Genomic DNA, 21706 nt, shown 5'->3' with positions numbered 1-21706 from the left:
TAGACATTTACACTTCTGTATCTATTTACACACATATATCCTCAGAGAATACAAATTGTCTATTTACACTTCTATAGAATATCTGTTACAAGTTAGATCTATTTAGACTTCTGTGTTAACACTTATTATATAGAACATCTAATTAGACTTGCTGCCTGTTTAGACATATATTTTGACACTTGAATAGCTCTTTATAAGTAAATCTTTTAAAAATCTTTTCATCGTCTAAACCCCTTTATATCATATAGAATCATAGCATCCTTAGAGAAGCAGGTTTTTATTTTTAACTCCTTTTATATACATAAATATTATTTTTCAGAAGATACAAAAATGACTGTTCTCTATTTCAGTGCCTCACACCCAGAGTTACAGGTTTTAGCATTTTTTAACCACTACACCCCCACCCCCGAATTTTCAGACATTTTGGGGCCACCCGGCCCCAGCCAGGAGCAGCTGAGCCGAGTGGGGCCGCCCCTGCTCCCGCCGCCCGGGCTCGGCCCCGGCCCCGACACCCCCCAGCGACCCCGGGGCAGCGCTCGGCCCAGGGCTGCTGCCGCCCCCGCCGGCCCTGGGAGGGCAGAGCCCGCACCCGCCCGCCGAGGCTCCGGACGGGGGATCCCACAACGCGCCCCAGCGCGGCTGCCGCGGCCGCAGCGGAACGAAACTCCGACACCGTTCCCGGAGCGGCTCGGCCCATCCCGGCCCCGCCCGTAATTAACACCGCAGTGGGGAGCGGGACAGAGCGGCAAAAACCTGCTGTGGCTGGGCACTAAACGAACGACAGATGCTCTCTTTAACCTCTCTCCCCTCCCAGAAGAGAAGGGAGACAGAATAAGAAAGACAGAGGCTTACAGGTCGAAAAGAAACTAAACTAATGAAATATTAAAAATAAAAGGTGATCATATAAATAAGAAAAAATATGAAAAAATACAATATATGCAAAACCAGTATCGGAGTCCTCCTCAGACGCTGGCCATGGAAGGAAGAGGCTGACCCATTGGTCCCTCAGCTTTTATACTGAGCACGATGCCCATGGGATGCAATACCCCCGTGGTCAGCTTTGGGTCACCTCTGTCTTCGTCGGCCCCCACTGAGCACCTCCATCCTCCTCCTGCCCCAGCAGCACCTCCCCACCAGCAGCTACCGCCACCTGCCACAGGCCCCTCAGATCAACCCCCACAGACCCTATAGATCTCCTCTGGGCTTTACCCCCAGCCCTGCCCCATAACCCCCCCCTCGCAGCACCCTCCAAGCCCTGCCCTGTACATCCCCATAGCACTTGGCCTTGTTGAACCTCACACCATTGCCCCTGGGCCATCCATCCAGCCTGTCCAGATCCCTCCGTAGAGGCTCCCTACCCTCCAGCAGACCGACACTCCCGCCCAACTTGGTGTCCTCTGCAAACTGACTGAGGGTGCACCCGATCCCCTCCTCCAGGTCGTCGGTAAAGACATTAAACAGAACTGGCCCCGACACCGAGCCCTGGGGAACACCGCTGTGACCGGCCACCAACTGGACTGAACTCCATTCACCACCGCTCTCTGGGCCGGGCCGGCCAGACAGCTTTTCACCCAGCGAAGGGTACGCCCATCCGAGCCACGGGCAGCCAGTTTCTCCAGGAGAATGCTGTGGGAAACTGTGCCAAAGGCTTTACTGAAGTCTAGGTAGACAACATCCACAGCCTGTCCCTTGTCCACTAAGCAGATCACCTTGTCACAGAAGGAGATCAGGTCAGTCAGGCAGGACCTGCCTTTTGTAAACCCATGCTGACGGGGCCTGATGGCCTGGTTGTCCTCTACGTGCTGCATGATGGGACTCAGGATGATCTGCTCCATAACCTTCCATGGCACCAAGGTCAGACTGACAGGCCTGTAATTCCCCAGATCCTCTGTGCGGCCCTTCTTGTGGACGGGCGTCACGTTCAGGGAGTTTCACACACGTGACCAGAGTCTGTAACTGCCAGGACCAGGGTCCCTTCGCAGCGGGGGACCCCAGCGGGCTGACGGGTGCCCCTTTTGATGACTCACACGCACTTACTCTCGGGTGCACTCCCTCCTTCTTCAGGCTCGACTCCAGCTTTCCTGCAGTAGAGTCTCAAGCATCAGATTTTATAAAAATAACTAATTTAATTGAAAGGTACAGCAGCAAGGTCAGCCCAGGATGGGTGCCTCCAAAAAGGGAGGGACCTGGAACAAAGAAATCCCCAGGCAATTATACCCTTGCGATCTCTACACCTGCTTCTAATGCACTGTTCACACGTCTTTTAGTCCAATGGCGATTTTTGGTCTGGGTTCTTCTACGACCGTATTGGATTCCTTTTCTGGGCCCAGGCCGGCAGTTGACTGCTCTTATCTTGGTGGTTCACAATCTCTGCTGACAGTTTTCACGTCCTTATCTTCTGCTTTATACTTCTTGTGCACCTGCACTCGCTGGCAGAACTTGGGGAACTGAAAAGTCCCGGACTTAGGGAAAACACTGCCAAAACATCAGTGTGTTATCATCATTTTTCTTATACTAAAAGACTAAACACAGCACCATACCATTTGCAGGGAAAATTACTAAGAAAATTAACTCTATTGCAGCCTAAAGGCTTCATCAAATCTAGCTACTTATGCTAACTAAAGCTAAGCAAACAGCATAAATCACATCATGGTATAACCCTAAGTAATTCATTCTCATTAAAACTTACTTATTTAAGCTAAACAACTAATATCTCTCAACACTCTACATTAATAAAGCAGTAAGCATATCACAGCTGGCAGGGCTGTTAATTTCCCTTCCCTGCTAGCTATACTTTTAAAATTCACACAAACTGGTTTTCCACAAACCTACAGAACTTGTGCTAGCAGACACTGCTGCCAGATTCCCGCCGAGAAATCTCTCCAGTGAGGCCACAGTATTGTGTGGAGGGAAAGAAAACAAAGATTCCAGAGTTTAGAACAGTCAACAGCAAGTGAACATCTGCGCCTGTGGTGCCTACCAGGGAAATCAGTATTAGCTAGTCTCCAAGTCCTTGTCTACATTTGGCGTTAAGCACTCGTCCACAGAAACGCCTTTGTTTTATGTTACCTACAGATGTATGCAGCCAGTACAAAGCCATGCATGCTTTGGTTCTCAGCCAAATCAAGCCAGATTCTTTTAATTATTTTCCCTCTTGGGAACTTTCTTTACTCAGGATTTTCGTAGGAGGAATCTGTATTCTGTCTATGTAATATAATTAAGATGCATTTGCTGTGCATCCATACAGGTGGGCTGTAAGCATAGAAAAAAAGTCTCACGGTGAAATGAACCAGTGAAATGAAATCTCCTGCTATTAACTGTCACACATTTGTTAGTACATAAAATATATTTAATTAAACACAAAATATCAAACACTAGATCGATGACGTTTCACTCAGCAGAGGTTTCACTTGTGTCCTGGCTGCAGCAGGCACCTGTCTGCACAAGGTGAACAGAAAGCACTTTTGGAGACCAGCAAGTACTCTAGATGATAATGCTGTCAGTGCTCAAATTCTAAGCTCTCAACAGGCACATCTAAAGAATTTGGTGCAAAAGAAAGTGCTAACTGGTTCCTTCAGCTTCAGGAAATCACTGTGGCAGATGGCCAAATGAGCAGTCAGTTGGATACAAGACCTTTAACTCATATGCCCAACAGTTACTGCAGGAAGAAAGATACAAACATATCAGAGGAAGCTGTTCACAGATAGAAGACTTCATACATGGTTCCTCACAAGTTTCTTCACGCAGTTCCTTTACTTTTAGCTCCATTACAAGGGATTCCAAACCCTCTATTTCTGAAGGTCTTGTTCATTCGGGTTGCTGCTTCTCTTATATTTCATCCGCGTCTCTTCCATAAAGTTTCTGAAGGCTGGTTCTTCATGACTCTCCTCAGTAACTGGGGGAAAAAAATCCACAGTTCATCACTATTCCAGCATTTAATCTACTTGTGCTACTGAAGAAAACTAGAGTCAGGCTAGCCAGAGTAACACATAAAGTCTATTTGATCTTCAACTCCATTACTTTATTTCAAGGCAAAAAGAAATAAGTGATCCTAAGAATAAATTGGACAGGGAAAGAATGAAGATTAAGTCTGCAAGTCATATAAGAGAAAAATCATACACTGTAAGAACTTAGAAGATTGCTCCAAGACCAGAAGTCACGAAAAAAGGGTAGAGAGACAGGGGCAGAAACTGTAAGGCCAAAAAAAAAAAATGATGAAACAATGTGTGCGTTAATCAGGTTCAGAGGTCACTGCATGCTCCAAGCATAAGTTGTTTGCTTTATGCAAGTTATACACCTATTAAAAATAATTAAATTAATAGAAAATTTACAATTGAACTTTCACAAAGGTTAGAGAGTGACATCACTGGACTAAGCATTGAAGCTGGGCTTCTGCTACACATCCAGACATGTATATTTAGGTGACCGAATGTTTGCTTGTTTTCTAGAGTCCCATTACAGTCAATCCAGTTAATGAAATACAGACGGTACTCCCTGACTAGACAGGCAGCTTTTAGACCAGATCAGATCCCTTGTTCCCTCACCTTCATGGTCAATGTCATCAGTATCGCTCTCCCTCTCCTCTTCTTCCTCATCAAGAGTTCCTCGTGTTAGGATCAGCTCAGAGGGACCCATTGCAGAAGCATCATCAGAACCTTGAAGGGAACAAAAATGGCTATACACAAAACAGCATGCTAACAAAGAAGTTAGCTCGTGTCCTCACAATTTCTATTTGCACATAAACGCAGCAATTAATACCAAAAATATGGACTACAAAGATACAGGAGAGACTGCATCACCACCATACTCAACCTCATATAAGGCAACAGTTCAACCAACCACAGAGCCTTCTTATATTCTATTTTGACCGTTTCACCTTTTCTAAAGTATTTCATTACTTCTAGTACGTGCATTGTTTTATCTACAAAGCAGGGTTTCTTCTTCTCATGTCTGTGACTGACACATAAAAGAGCTAAGTCTGACCCATCCCACAGGAACTAAAGCCCCACTCCTCTTTACTAACATGAAGCTGCTTTCACGCTTTTGCTGTGAAGACAGAAAAGCACTATACGACTTCTCAAGGCAGACTCTTCCCTAGTAACGTACCTACAAGTGTGTTGCCCTGCATGCACACGCTGCCCATGTCCTTCCACAAGTGTTCCAGCTGCTCTCTCTTTTGTTTATTTTGAGCTTTCTCCTGCATGTACAAAGTTACATGTGAATTCTGAATACATTTAAAACACCAGTAGGAGAGTAATCTCACCCAATACTGCAGTCTGTCCCCCAGCCAGAAAGCAAAAGTCAATAAGCAGATCGTACATTACAACTAAGGTTACACAGAACTTCTGGATAAACATGCAAAGCAACCTTACGCTGCAGCATGATGCACTTCAAGAACATTTTCAGTAGCATCAGGGAACTAAACTCAGTGAAGTTGTGCCTGGACAGCCAGAACTCAAGGTGAGCAGAGCTACTGATTTTGGTACTGCAATTCAGTCTTCGTTATTAATTGTCTAAGTCAAAACAGTACACTTCACTTGTGTGGAAAGATAGTGATATTCTCAACATATCACTTTGGAAAGTTATTTATTAAAAATTCTCTATCCTTCTGAGTGGAAGGTATAAAAATGTTCTCTCATCATTTTCTCACAATTTGCCCAAATAAATTATTAGCACGAAAACACTGATCCACATTTGTTTTACAAAATATCTTTATTTTTGTGAAGACATGCTCCACCAAATCTATGGAAAAAAGACAGAGGGTGAGCTTCTGGACAGGAGTTTTTCCACAGTGAGTATAATTAGTAAATGAAATGTTAGACCCTCCCAACACAGAGGCAACTGTGTGCATAAAAGTGACCCCAAGATACACTGCCCAGGTATACAATAGTTAAAAACACTTACCAGTGTTTTTCTCAGGCGCTCATATTCTGGGCGATATTCTCTGAAAAGATAAATAAAGAGAGTGCATTCAGTCAGAACTGATACATGATTTATATTAAGTAAGGATCATCTTGGAGGCTTGTTTCTACCCCAACAAAAGTTTTCACTAGGCTTTCATGCTTGAGACACACTGAAACAACAGTACTTCTTACCCATGTTTGGATTCTGAAACCAATGGATGCAAAATAAGCAAACCTTTCTCACACTGTTTTGTTAGATAAGAAAACCAGCTCGACTGAGGTAGTCATTTCACTGCTATACCTAATCAGCAAATTTATTACTCTCCTCTAATCACAGTCATGACTTTCTCTGCCAGTACTTTGCCTCCTAAGACAGTTCAATGGGATCTAATGCAGAAAGACTGCTCGTGGACTTCCAAACTATAGTACCACTACAGGAGCTTTGAAATACTTCTTTAATGAAGTAAGGATAAAGTGGACATGAATACCCTCTTCATGGAATCATGAAAGGTTTGGGTTGGAAGGGACCTTCAAAGATCATCTGCTGTAATCTGCCTTGCCATAGTCAGGGACATTTTTCAGTACATCAGGTTGCTCGAAGCCCCGTCCAACTTGACCTTGAACACTTCCAATGATGGGGCATCCACAGTTTCTCTGGGCAAATTGTACCACCCTCATCATAAAAAAATGTCTTCCCTATGTCCAATCTAAATCTACCCTCTTTTAGTTTAAAACCATCGTCCCTTGTCCTGTCACTGCAGGCCCTGGTAAAACGTCTCTCTCCGTCTTTCTTATAAGCCCCCTTTAAATACTGAAAGGCCGCAGCAAGGTCTCCTTGGAGCTTTCCCTTCTCCAGGCTGAACACCCCCAACTCTCTCAGCCTTTCTTCACAGCAGAGGTGTTCCAGCCCTCTGATTGTTTTCGTGGCCTCCTCTGGACCCGCTCCGACAGGTCCATGTCTGTCTTGTGCCCCCAGAGCTGGACACAGTGCCCCCTCCAGACAGGGCAGCATGAGAGCAGAGTAGAGGGGGAGAATCACCTCCCTCCACCAGCTGGCTGTGCTTCCTTTGGTGCTGTCCAGGATACGATTGCCTTTCTGGGCTGCAAGTGCACATTGGTGGCTTATATGAAACCCTTAACTAGGGTTTCATTATGTAGGCAATGTATCCCAGAATAATTGTTAGGTTTTGTGGTGAATCTCCTCAGCACCTCCAAAGAGCGCAGAGAGACACTTGCCGGGGAGGGGAAGCACAAATAATACCTTGCCCAGATACTCCCAGGTGCATCACAGGAGAACCATCAAAGACCCATCTCAACAAGCCTAGAGAAGCACAGAGGCACAGTGGCAGGCAGGAAATCCAAAATCAGGACTTGAAGAAGGGATACCCTATCCCGACTCCTCCCAGGGCTGTCCCAGGGGAACCATCAGCCCCATGGTCCAGGCATGAAACCCATCACCCGCCTCACTGCGAGCTCTCTGGATCGTAGAAGATCTGGAGCACAGAGAGATGGCTGCCTAGGGGTGTGGGACGTATGATGGGATGCAGGGAAAACACATTTGGGAACAGCACAGGAAATATTATGGGATGTTTAGGGGAGGAACCAAGGTGGGAAAAAGGAGGGATTTAGGAGATCTGGGGAGGAAGACGTGTGGGAAATAGAGGGCTAAGGGAACGAAAGGGTCTATTTGCATGTAGGCAGACTAGGCAGTAGCAGAGCTGGAGGCATGCCCAGGCCAGACTAATCAGATCTGGGAGCATGAAGCTGTAGAGGCTTCTCTCTGTCTATCCAATCCAGCATGATATATTTTTCTCTAACAATAATCTGTGGTCTGGTTTAGGTACTTCCAAGTAATCCAAGTTGCTGGATTTGTCTTCTAATGTTATAGAGCAGCCTGGCAGTATTTCATGGGGAGGAATCCAGCAAGGAGCAATTTCTCAAAGAATTACTGAATTTCAATTCAGTAATTGAAATATCAATAGATATTTCAATATCTATTCAGTCTGTCAAACTGATCTGCCAACTTCCTGAGGACAATTCAAACCTTGATCATCGTATGGAATCAGAGGAAAAAAGTGACTTCACAGATTTGCTGTCAGACAGCTTTTACTTTTTCACTGAACACCTAGCACAAAAATTCATCACTGAATAGTTCCTTTTGACTGCTGCTTTTAATGCTGATTGAGTCAGCATTTTAATGCTGAGTTTATTAGAAACCCTAGACTACCTTGGCTGTGAAAAGTGAACTGTCCTTCAAATAAAAGAGTGGGCTCATGAATCAGTAACTTCATCAAGTACTTACTGGGTCAGGGACCAAAGGTTATCACCTTACCTCTCATATTCATCTACAGCTTTAGAAAGCTGAACAAAAAAATCATCCAGGCCTGTGCCGAGCATAGCAGAAACACCGACCACCTATAAAACAAAATCATATACCAGAATTGAAGAGTAACTGAACCAAGTTTTTAGGAAATTGATGGATGATCAAAGCTGGGAAGACTAAGCAGCACCTTTAAAGAACGAACCCAAAACCACCACTAAACTAGAAAAAAAAAGGGGGGGGGGAATCTAATAATATCCATTTAATCATCTCAGTGGCATAAGAGTATGCAGTAATACTTCTGCTTCTGTCATTCCTACTTTCAACCTCTTTCTCCACCTGCTGTTAATGTTTGCTACCTCCAGTTTTAGGGGGTTTTTGTTTGTTTTCTTTCTCTCTTTTATTTAACTCAGGAACCTGGGTTTCCCTGTCTGTTCTACAAATTTTACTACAAGGGGAAGTAAACAGCAGCTAAAAAAAAAAAAAAAAAAAAAAAGAAAATCTGACTCTGCACCCATCCTTGTACCTTCAATCTCAATACCCTACAAAACACATAGTTAAGACAATACAATGCCTAAACATAATGAACAAGATAGGGCAATTGAAAAGAAATATCAAGTCTTTCTTCTGGTTACTTGGTTATTGTTAATAATCCAAGTTCTCATTCTGGACCTAGTATTTTAAGTGGTTAGTATGATTGCAGCAATATCAATCTACTAGATTTAAAGAGCAAAATAGACCAGAAGAACTGATCTTTTGCCTCTGAAGTTCTGTTTAATACTTTGTATTTAGCTGAAGCACATTTTAAAAGGTATCTAATCCAATCCCCAGAACAGCAAGAGATGGAGAATTTAATCAGTTACTATGGCAATACACTCAAAATGCACACCTGCTTTGTAATTTGAACTTGTCTGTCATTACACTTCTGGCCATTTGTTCTGCTTTTATTAAATCAATTATCTAAAAATACCTTTAAGACTTACCAGCTAGTACTTGGTGACCCTTTAGAATCTTATATCCTCTAATGAAAATTCTCCCTCTTTTTCATTAGCAAGACAGTCTTAACTAGTCACTTTCAAAGCTAAGATTTTTACAAGTCTTGCATTTTTCAATAGTACAGTAAGTATGCAGACAATCAAGTATTCCAAAGGATCTTAAGAATTAGTCTAGGCACTGTGCTAATATATATTAATATTTATACTTTCACTGCACTGAAGTATAAGCTGCCTTCTACTCTATAATCCTCTGCATATATCCTGCTTTCCAGTCTATTATTCTAATAGATATGACACGCATACAAATAGTTGATTAGCAAAACAGTTGATTAGCAAAACTAGGAAGTACTTTAGTCCTGTATATGGCACCACTACAATCCATTTTGAAATACCGTATATTGTTCCACATAGGGCACATATAATATTTTTGTTCTGGCTAAATTAGCATTATCTATCTGAATGGAATCACTTATTTTCATTGCTTTTCTTGTAATATCCATAAAGCCATTTGCTTGCTTTTTCTTAAGTAAAAGCTGATGAAAAACCACAATTAGCCAAACCATTTCAGCACAGGCTATGGGATCATTAATATCCTCCAATGTATAGTATTTTCAGAGAAAATGAATGGACCTGTCCTCTCAAAACCTGGTAAGTGGAAAAAACCCTACTTTTTCTTGTGTCAGCAAATATATAGGGGTTTTTGTTTGGTTTTGAGATTCTTTCCCTTCTTCCTCCATAGTAAATTGCCCAACTATACTCGACACTTTCAGAACAAGGAAAATTCTCTCAGATGGGAGACACTGGAATACAGAACATTACTTCTTACCAGCCTATCTTAGCTTTCTTCTGACAATTAATCATAATTCAGTATTAAATGATTCAGGCTGCCACTCAGTGTGAGAAGGAACTTAAGTTACTTTATGTTTAAACCAGCAAATCCTCACCCCCAATGCAAGGCTCATCAACAGATTCTAGTTCAAAAGGGCAGTGCAAAGACCTTTTACAGAAGGACAGAATAGCTGTGGTTGGAAGATACCTCTGGAGTTCATCTAGTCCAACCTCTCCACCTCAAAAAGCAGGATTAATTAGAACAGGTTGCTCAAGGTCTTGTCTGAGCGTGTTTTAAGGATCTCCAAGGATGGAGATTCCACAATTTCTTTGGGCCATCTGTTCCAGTGCTCAATCAATAAAATTACAGTGATTCTTTTTTTTCCTCTTCTGTTTAAACACAGCTTCCTGCATTTCGCTTCGTGTCGGTTGCCTCTTCTCTTTTCACTGGGCATCGCTGAAAAGAGTATGCCTCTGTCTGTCTTACTTTCTCCCATCAGGTATTTATACACATCAATAACATCCTCCTTGAGCTTTCTCTTCTCCAGGCTTTTATGAAAAGTAGTAAAAAAAGGAAGCTTCTTACCTTCAGCGAACTGTAAAATTCATCCAACACTAAACTCATAGAACGAGTCAGATTACTGACATAGGATGTCTCCTGATTCAGGGCATCCTGAAAAGTCTCGAAGTCCTGCATCCATTCCACTGCAAAACTGTGGTCAATTATATCAGTCTGGAAGCAGAGAAAATTTTCATAAGTAATGATGAATTCTTAGCCTTAGGCTGTTAAGTGGACAAATAAAAACTTTCCACTTTAAATTTACTTCCAAAATGCTAATCTTTTCAAAATATTTAACCCTGAAGTTTTCCAAGCTCTGTTTTTAATCAAACCAACTACTTGAATACAGGAAGAGAAGACAAACAACCACTATCCCAGTTTTAAGAAGGTGTGTTTAAGGAAACAATTGCAAGTCTAAAGGCTTCTATTCTATGGTTTATTGGAAAGGGGTATCCAAAAATTGCATACCATACAAGAAAGTTTAAGTTGTAATGAGATAGCATGACTGAGGCCAGACAAGAACAGTCCTAATTGAAGATCCTATCCTTTCCTGATTGTCTTGGAGATCAATGGACACTAACAGGTGAGATGGTGCCATAATTTTATATAGATTACTACGTAAACAGTCTATTAAAGAGTTTTATGAACATATCTTACCACACGTATATCCACTATTGTGACAACATAGAGGTGTCTAAAACTCTGATATACTTCATTTCCCAGCACCAATAGGAAGGAGGAAGATAGATAAAGAAAGTATTGCCTAGCATTACTCAAGAGATTTGAGACAGAACTGAATCCATCTAGGGTCAAAGCCTGACTATTTAAAGTTAGCTTGATTAAATTCTATAAATGAAATTAAATCAACTCTAGAAATTACTTTTTCCCCCCCTCTGCAAATCTTAACATTTCTTAAATCTATGTGTTTGTCACTGCATGTATATCAGTTCATACAGATTCTTCCATTCTTATCAAGAGTCAATTTTAAAATGCTAGTCAAAACTTCAAGTGCTGTTGGCTTTACTTTTTACCAAAGGCTAAACAACCAATCAAAATGAAGTTTACAGTTATGAATCCTAAGCCTTGGGCCTATCTTTCCTTAAATATACTGATGAAGTCCCATTTCTTTCAGTCTTTCAAAACAGGTTGTTTCTTAAGAGAGAATCATTTTCCTAGCTCATGCCTTCTACAGAAAAAGCTTAACAGCTTATTCTAAAATTACTGTCTAGAGTCAGAAAGGAACCAGTGTATAAAAACTTACTAAGTAAGAAAGCAAATACCAAAGACATGCATGTTTTGGGTGACTGGGAAGACATGTGTAATTGGAGTACATCAGACACTAATCCTACTCGGTTAGTGTGAGGTAAAATTTCACATTCAAAGCATGAGTTTTCTAGAGGAAGTGTATGGGATATATATATATATATGTGCGCACACCCACAAAGCTTGCTATGTTGGAGAGCAATTCCTTGAACACAAAGGATGTCTGTGGGGAAAAGGAAGAGTATTCACATCGAAAATCTAATGGGATTCTTTTAATACGTGAAATTGTTATGTTTAAAGAGGCTAGCTGTTAAGTTCAAAAGCATTCCTTTAATGCTACAAGTACCTTACACAACAGTGGAGGTGCATCCTTAGGCTAGTAAGTTATCTGCTTTCTGGCAAATACTGGCATTTTTCTAGTGTCACTGATCGGGACTAAACATCTTTTGTGAAGCTTTGCCTCCTACAATACGTGGGACTCCTTCCTCAAAACAGGTAGGTATTACACAATTCCCACTTTGAGTCATCAGCCCTCTGCTGAATAGAAATAATTAACGATTAAGACAACGGTTCAGAGTAAGCAGGGGACTGTAAGAGCAGATTCAGTAATGAACTTACCCTTATGTTACAAAGTTAAGTTTCCTTATAGCCTAGGGTTAAGGCACAAAAGGTTACTATCTTCTCTAACTTGAATGTTTCCAGTTCTTATTGTGCCTTTGTATACCAGATTAAAGACTCTTTTAGATTCAGTTTTCAGCCTGCAGTTCCCTCTCAGCCTCTCTTTTCTAGAAAATCTGTTCTTGTCATGAGACAAAGACAATACAGCAAAGCAAGCTAAACAGAACAACGTTCCGCTAGGACATAGAAACCATAGCTTTAACTTACTTTGTTCATGACAACAATGAAAGGTAGTTTCGTCTTGTACAGGATACTGGGGACACACACACACACAAAAATTAAAAATTAATTTAAATCTCACTAGAATAGAAAACAACTTAAGCATAAGGCAGACAAGACTTGTGCAAAACTGAATACATTTGACCTCAAAAGATCATTATTTTCCTCCGCATCAATCAAAATGTAATTTTCACACAGACCCTGCTTACCATAGTTGAAGAAAATATGCCCCCCCTTCCCCCAAGATGTAAGTGCACACCTGTAAGATATAAAATGTCCTTCTACATACCCAGTTGATTTGATTACTATTTCTATGACTTTCAGGTCCCAATTTCTAACTCTCTTTGCATTTTCTAATTATTTTGACTCAAACCTTAGGTTCTGTGATATTATTTGTGAACTAAGCAATGAATTTAAATAACTCAAAACATCTATAAAGTGACACTAGCTTGAAACATGAGCTTACACATTCATTTCATTGTATATATTCTAGCATCTTTTGCTCAACACTAATGTCAGAAAATGCAGCATGTAATAAGACACGTTTTGCATACTCCTATCACAGTGATATAGCTTTTGACCTAGGATTGATAGGTTTTTTGAAAAACTTTTAATAACATTTACCAGGAATTATGACAGCTCTAGATACATTCATCTTTACATAGGTATTTAGTCCCTGGTTTAACATGAAAGAAAACAGATAAATCCATGTACGAGGAGGAAGACAATAAATCAAGAACTCCATGCTATGCTGAGCTCCAAACAAATCTTCAAGAATCACTGGAAGCATCAATCATATTTAAAAAAATAGAAAAAAAAATATTGTGCGTTTACAAGAATGAGCTTAAATTAGGCTATCTTGACACATCTTAGATAAATGACTTTATAAGCAACCGGCAATGTGTTATATCTGATGTAACTGGCCTTCAACACACTAAGACCTCATGGATTATTTAATGCTGTCAGTGGGAGTTTTGACCCAATGACAACCCGACCCAGATGTCCATTGGCACCTAAATTATTTTGCTTATCCAATGGGAAAACCACAAAGACAGAGAATAAACAAAACAGCAAATTAAGTGGATATGAGGCGTCAATGTGCGCTTGCAGCCCAGAAAGGCAATAGTATCCTGGACAGCATCAAAGGAAGCACAGCCAGCTGGTGGAGGGAGGTGATTCTCCCCCTCTACTCTGCTCTCATGCTGCCCTGTCTGGAGGGGGCACTGTGTCCAGCTCTGGGGGCACAAGACAGACATGGACCTGTCAGAGCGGGTCCAGAGGAGGCCACGAAAACAATCAGAGGGCTGGAACACCTCTGCTGTGAAGAAAGGCTGAGAGAGTTGGGGGTGTTCAGCCTGGAGAAGGGAAAGCTCCAAGGAGACCTTGCTGCGGCCTTTCAGTATTTAAAGGGGGCTTATAAGAAAGACGGAGAGAGACGTTTTACCAGGGCCTGCAGTGACAGGACAAGGGACGATGGTTTTAAACTGAAAGAGGGGAGGTTCAGATTGGACATAAGGAAGAAAATTTTTTATCACAGTGGTGAGGCATTGGAGCAATTTGCCCAGAGAAGCTGGTCAGGCTGGACGGGGCTTCGAGCAACCTGATGTACTGAAAAACATACCTGTTCATGGAAGTGGGGGCGGACACGATGATCTTTGAAGGTCCCTTCCAACCCAAACTATTCTATGATTCCCCTCCAAAATAAGTATCAGAGAGACACAGCAATCAAGCAGATGGAAGAGGGCTTTAAACTAGATTTGAAGGGGGGTGGGGACGGTACTGGGCTTGCTGGTGAGGTACCAGGGCGTAGTTGCTCAGTGCTCGCGGGCCAGAGTGTGAGTACTTCTGAAAGCCAGAAGGCATATCACACCTCAAGGGTCAAAACTACACACACAACTCCCTCTACGAAATGCTTATACACCAATGCACGCAGCATGGGGAATAAGCAGGAAGAGCTGGAGGTCTGTGTGCGGTTGCAGGGCAACGATCTCATGGCAATTACTGAGACGTGGTGGGACAGCTCGCATGACTGGAATGCTGTCATGGATGGCTACGTCCTTTTCAGGAAACAGACCAGCGAGGCGTAGTGGTGGAATTGCACTCTATGTGAGAGAGCATTTGGAATGCATTGAGCTCTTACTAGGGACAGATGAAGAGAGGGTCGAGAGCTTATGGGTAAGGATTAAGGGACAGGCAAATATGAGGGACGCTGTTGTGGGTGTTTATTACAGGCCACCTGATCAGGATGGGGAGACTGATGAGGCTTTCTACAGACAGCTGAAGGTAGCCTCGCACTCACAGGCCCTGGTTCTCATGGGGGACTTCAATCACCCCGATATCTGCTGGGAAGACCACACAGCCAGGCATGCACAGTCCAGGAGCCTCCTCCAGTGCATTGATGATAACTTTTTGACACAGGTGGTACAGGAGCCAACAAGGCAAGGAGCACTCCTGGACCTGGTACTGACAAACACAGAGGGACTAGTGGAGGACATTAAGGTTGGGGGCACCCTAGGTTGCAGTGATCATGAAATGATAGAGTTCAGGATCATGGGTACTATGCACAAAACATCAAGAAGTAAAATTACAACCCTGGATTTCAGGAGGGCTAACTTCAACCTCTTCAAGAAACTGCTTGGAGAGATCCCGTGGACTAGGGCTCTGGAAGGCAAAGGGGCTCAAGAAAGCTGGTTGATATTCAAAGACCACTTCCTCCAAGCTCAGGATCGGTGCATCCCGAAGAGCAAGAAATCGGCCAAGAGACACAGGAGACCTGCATGGTTGAGCAGGGAGCTTCAGAAAAAGCTCAAGTGGAAGAAGGAAGTTTATAATAAGTGGAAGAAGGGACTGACCCCTTGGGAGGACTACAAGAATGCTGCCAGAGCGTGCAGGGATGAAACAAGGAAAGCCAAGGCCGCCTTGGAATTAATCCTGGCCAGGGATGTCAAGCTCAACAGGAAGGGCTTCTACAAGTATATTGGAAGCAAAAGGAAGACCAGAGAAGTTGTGGGCCCACTGTTGAATGAAACAGGAGCCATGGTGACGGAGGATGCGGAAAAGGCGGAGTTACTGAATGCGTTCTTTGCTTCGGTCTTTACTGCTCAGCCCAGCCCTCAGGAGTCCCAGGCATTAGGGGAATTAATGGGGAAAGAAGACGACTTCCCTTGGGTTGAGGAGGATTGAGTGAGGGATCAATTAGATATTCACAAGTCCATGGGCACCGATGGGATGCACCCGAGAGTGCTGAGGGAGCTGGTGGAAGTCATTGCTGGGCCGCTCTCCATCATCTTTGAAAGGTTCTGGAGAACAGGCGAGGTGCCTGAGGATTGGAGGAAAGCCAATGTCACTCCAGCCTTCAAAAAAGGCAAGACGGAGGAGCCGGGGAACTACAGGCCGGTCAGCCTCACCTCCATCCCTGGAAAGATGATGGAACAGCTCGTTCTGGGCGTCATCTCAAGGCATGTGGAGGAAAAGAAAGCTATCAGAAGTACTCAACATGGATTCACGAAGGGGAAATCATGTCTGACTAATCTGATAGCCTTCTACGACGGCATGACTGGATGGATAGATGAAGGGAGGGCGGTAGATGTGGTCTACCTTGACTTAAGCAAGGCGTTTGATACAGTCTCCCACGGCATCCTCATAGGGAAGCTTAGGAAAAGTGGGCTTGATGAATGGACAGTAAGGTGGCTAGACTGGTTGAAAGACAGAGCTCAGAGGGTGGTGATTAAGGGCACAGAGTCTCGTTGGAGGTCAGTGACGAGTGGTGCTCCCCAGGGGTCAGTACTGGGTCCAGTCCTCTTCAATATATTCATCAATGACCTGGATGAGGGGATAGAGTGCACCCTCAGCGAGTTTGCCGATGACACAAAGCTGGGGGGGGTGGCTGACACACCAGGAGGCTGTGCCGCCATCCAGGGAGCCCTGGACAGGTTGGAGAGTTGGGCAGAGAGGAACCTTATGAAATTCAACAAGGGTGAGTGTAGGGTGCTGCACCTGGGGAGGAATAACCCCCTGCACCAGGACAGGTTGGGGGTGACCTGCTGGAGAGCAGCTCGGTGGAAAAAGACCTGGGAGTCCTGGGGGACAACGGGATGACCATGAGTCAGCAATGTGCCCTTGTGGCCAAGAAGACCAATGGCATCTGGGGTGTATCAAGAAGAGCGTGGCCAGCAGGTGGAGGGAGGTCATCCCCCCCCTCTGCTCTGCCTTGGTGAGGCCACATCTGGAGCACTGTGTCCAGTTCTGGGCTCCCCGCTTCAAGAAGGACGGGGAACTGCTGGAGAGGGGACAGCAAAGGGCTACCAAGATGATGAGGGGACTGGAACATCTCTCTGATGAAGAAAGACTGACAGATTTGGGTCTCTTCAGTCTGGAAAAAAGACGACTGAGGGGGGATCTCATCAACACTTATAAATACTGAAAGGGTGGGTGTCAGGAGGATGGGGCCAGGCTCTTTTCAGTGGTGCCCAGTGACAGGACAAGAGGTAATGGGCACAAACTTGAGCATAGGAAGTTCCACCTAAACATGGGAAGGAAATTCTTTCCTGTGAGGGTGGCAGAGCACTGGAACAGGCTGCCCAGAGAGGTGGCGGAGTCTCCAGCTCTGGAGACACTCAAAACCCACCTGGATGTGTTCCTGTGCAACCTGCTCTGGGTGACCCTGCTCTGGCAGGTGGGTTGGACTAGATGATCTCCAGAGGTCCCTTCCACCCTATGATTCTATGATTCTATGACTGCATTTTCAGCTTTTCTTACCTGCAGGCATAGAGCATGTTGGACATAAAGGTGATAGGGTTAGTACTGCGAGAGGTGTCCATCACATAAACAACAACTGAAGGAAAAGAGGAAGCCTAGAAACAAAAAATAAGTTATTTAAATGAGAAGTACATGCTGTTCAACAGCCACTTCTTTCACACAGCCTCGCTGTCAAGTCATGTAGAAAACACTTACCAAGGCCTCAGTTATGATGGTTCCTGATGCTGACCAGGTGAAGACCTCAATTTGCCCTGGTGTGTCAATAATAACATACCTGTTAAGAAGTCACCCCCGACAAACAATAAGGGAAAATTAGTTAAGCACAAGATTCTGTTCTGACTAGATTACCGCAAGCACGTAATGGCAAATCACATGATTATTCTGTTACAGATCAGAAAAGCTTCTCCCAAACAGTGAGAAGATTTATGGGCATGCCTGAAAATTTCCTGTATGAATTTTGTAACTAAGAAGCACGTACTCTCCTCAGAGTCTATAGAAGTTGAAGACATCGATACGATAGACACTTGGTACTGCAAACTCTTCAGAAGAGTTAATTGTTGCCTATTTGAACAGTGCATGAGGAAAAAAAAATGACAGTCTAATGGAAGACAAGAAAAGCATAACTGGAATTAGCAGACATTTCTTCAATGTACCTGAAGAAAGTCTAGTTTATCTGTTCTAATTCTATGTTCTTTCCCTATAAAATTTACATCAAGGCTGAAAAACAACTACAGAACATTCAGAGAAACTTTTAAGGATTTCACATTTTTCCCCACACCGACCACAGAAAAGTAGAACTTGGTAGAATGTACTCACTTGGAAGCATTTTGTCTTTTTTCAATAAACTTCATCACCTGATTTAAAAAGAAGGAGTATACTTTGTATTTAGGCTCACAATAGGAAACTTTCATAACCATTTCATAACAGAAACTACATTAACTTGCACAGCTGCATGTATGTATTAAAAGAAGGTTAGTCTCTAAGCTTTCCAATGTGTGAAAATGCCCTACTCAGGAAGGGTGGAAAATGCTCAGACATTGCACAGGTCAAAGACAAGCTTGATTTTGTCTGTGTTCTAGTACCTGGCTAAAGAAATGGTATAACAAATGCAGTTGTTCCCTAGCTTTTTATACTAAGAGACTGTGCACTCTCTCAGTTCCCACCCCAGTGCTGATTAAGCATTATGATTTAAGAGCGCAGTCAATTACCAAATAACCCTAGGAAAACTTAACCCATCTCCAGAAGCAAGCTTCCTTACTTCAAAATCAAAGCATTCACATGAAAGATTTTCCAGTGAACACAGTGCAACAGAACAGTTATGTACAAAGACTGAAGAATGTTCTGTATGTGTGTCTTCTCAATTTTACTTTTAAAAAAGCCAGAAAACTGAAATCTCTCAGAAGAAAGCTAATGAACTTTGCTTGCTCTGCAAAATACATGGTTCTGTATGGAGAATGCTCTAATTCCAAAGAGGCTAACCAAACACAGTGCTCTCTGAGACTCCAAATACACAAAATACCCCACAGTCTCCCAGCACAGCATTTGTAGCACAGTGTCACATAGGACCAACCTCATACCTGGTCAAATCTTGTAGCAAAGAGATTGAGAGAGGTCACTATTCCACCGTTTGGGCCCAGCCCATATCTAGATGCTTCATTTAGGAAAGCAGATGATTATTCAGACCTCAGAGGGCTTCTTTTTCAATTATGATAGTAGTTGGCCACGTACAATGAACACTGGATACCTTGCACCAAAAGACAACACCCCTAATAGACAATTAAGTCTTCTAAGTGATGCAGTAGCATAACAAATAGAAAGTGGTCTCTCTCTTGCTCAAACACATGTGATCAACAAAAGGAAATGGGGCTATGCCGTGGCTTCCCCTTGCCATTATTCAAGCATTACCATTCCAGACAAAGAGAAAATATATGTATGTGTATACATCAAAGCCATCTTTGTCTTTCCTAAAAGATTTACAACACAGCCAGTAACTCAGAATTTAACAATACCCTGAATTCACTTAATTTTATTAATTAATATCGGATGTTTTGCTGGTAACACATAACAGACAAAATCAAGAATACGATCTCCCACCACATCTGAGTACACATTTCAGTTTGGTATGTAGGTGCATTATTTGCTTTACTGTGTCTGTTAGCTATTACTGGAGTTTAAACGTATCATTAAATAGTGCTTAAGGAGGGTGTCTGGCCTTGTGTTTGGGTATTGAGAGTAGTGACCCTAGAAGACAGCATGTACTGTACTTTGTTTCTTTGAACATAATTAGTATACAGATCTGTACACATGAAAAAGGATTTTGAAATCTTAATCTCTAAGCTGACGCTTTGAGTATCTTTACAACATTCTTTCCCATTATCATTTAAATTCTGCTAAAATTTACTTCTGATCTTCATGTAACATTCTGCATTGCTGCAATCCCCAACACCTCCTGCCCCCTTTATTGTAGTGTGCAGAAGTGACAGACTGTTTTCACAAAATCTGATATTTCAAGTATCATTGTTTAGACCAAAAAAGGATACTGTTTCATGACTTCTTTGTACTTCACAGTGTCCCTGATATCTAGAGGAGGAAGATGTATAAAGAGTTTTAAGACATTACATTCAAAATATCCTTCTTCATCAATTCACTGATAGAGGAAAGCCCTTCTTTTTCTAGCAAGTCTCCTTTTGCCTCAAGTAATAGATTTAGCCCCAACAGAAAAAATTTCCCAAACAGAATAAATAAAACGTAACAGATTTGCTATGCTCTCAACATACATATGAAACCCAACGTAATTCATGTGAAACACCACCAATTTAGGTATTTATCAGTAACCTCTTCAGTTGAATTTTATTCTCAGATGATCAACATCAGTTAACAAAGCACACATATCTAACTGTATTACTAGAGATCCAGCACTGGAACAGATACTCTAATTATTCATCTGACATCAGTAAAACAACTTTGGTATCCACACTGCCTTTCTTAGCCTCTGCAGAGGCAGGCTGACAACAGAAAGTTTAACAGACAGGACCCTCACAAACCTAATGACTGGCAAGCCCTTTGGAATAGCTAAACATAAGGTCTGTTTTATTGTTAAATAAAGGTATTTTCTCTAAAATTCATGTATTTTAAAGTGCTTCAAATAAGTTATTTGGTAGCACATATGGCTACCACTGCTCTGGATGTAGGGAAGCAGATCAAATCTGCTAATATGTTCATTGCTGACAAAGAAAAAAAAAAAAAATCCAAATACACTAAATCACACCAGATAATGTAAAAAACGTACAAATGCAATGGAAGAATGCCTTTGATGCTAAAAACTGTCACGTTAAAGATTGATAAGACAAAGGAACTAAACAATAAATAAATAAATACAAAAATAATAAACTAAAGCCCTTCTTGCATTAGGACTTGGAATCTCTTTAATGAAAGAGAATATGCGCAACCTAGCCAAATATTTCACACGCCCCTCTTCCCCCACTTCCGCGGAACTCATGAAAAACACTATACCAAAAGTGGTTTTATTTACTTACGGTAAAACATACTCCCTTTGTTCTGGCAGACTCCACAGACACGCCACACCTCTGGCCCGGGGCCACCCCCTCCCTCACACCGCCACCACCCGCCAGGGCCCAAGCCCGGGCCGGGGACTCACCGATGTTGGCGGGGAAGGGCAGGTCGTGTACGGCGGGGTCCAGGTTGATCACGTACGGGGGGCAGCGCTGCCCGTGCAGGTGGGCCGCCAGTCGCTAAGGGGACACGAGGAGGCGTCAGTCCCCGCCGGACACGGGGGTAGCGCTCAGGTAAACCAGCAGCTCCCCCCAGCCGCCCCTCACCTGCACGAAGGTGGTTTTCCCGGAGCCGGCCATGCCCAGCACCAGCACGCACACCGGAGGCGCCGCCACCTCGCTCGCTGCCGCCGCCATCTTCCCAGCACCCTCTTGTCCTTCCGGGGCGCGGCAGGTCGGTAGCAGGGCAGCCCCACTGCACGCCGCCATGACGCGCGCAGGACACGGCTGCGGTCCCGGCGCCGCTGGGCGGGTATGCGCCGGGGGCTCGCGCGGCCGCCTCGCGCTGGACGGCCCGGCCGGGCCCGGGGGAGGCGGGCAGAACCCTCAGGCAGGGCGCGGGCCTCGGGGCCGGCCGCCGCCGTCGGGGGGCGGCCGGAAGCGGGCGGGCG

The 21706-nt window shown here is 43.5% G+C and overlaps 1 protein-coding gene across 1 annotated transcript; it reads right to left on the bottom strand.

Moving 5' to 3' along the window:
* Positions 1–1248: 1248 nt before the first annotated feature.
* Positions 1249–21696, bottom strand: GPN1 (GPN-loop GTPase 1). The gene is made up of 14 exons (XM_063330903.1): positions 21363–21696; positions 21182–21275; positions 20064–20103; positions 19101–19167; positions 18340–18377; positions 17719–17797; positions 17524–17618; positions 12754–12799; positions 10633–10779; positions 8236–8318; positions 5905–5944; positions 5107–5197; positions 4545–4655; positions 1249–3895 (listed from the first exon to the last, which is right to left on the bottom strand). The coding sequence occupies exons 1-14, from the start codon at positions 21522–21524 to the stop codon at positions 3789–3791; spliced, it is 1200 nt and encodes a 399-aa protein (XP_063186973.1). The 5' UTR covers positions 21525–21696; the 3' UTR covers positions 1249–3788.
* Positions 21697–21706: the final 10 nt, after the last annotated feature.

The sequence above is a fragment of the Chroicocephalus ridibundus genome, chromosome 3 (genome assembly GCF_963924245.1).
Source record: "Chroicocephalus ridibundus chromosome 3, bChrRid1.1, whole genome shotgun sequence".
Classification (NCBI taxonomy): domain Eukaryota; kingdom Metazoa; phylum Chordata; class Aves; order Charadriiformes; family Laridae; genus Chroicocephalus; species Chroicocephalus ridibundus.
The sequence above is the reverse complement of the archived record's forward strand: the minus strand, read 5'-3'. Positions and strand labels throughout refer to the sequence as shown.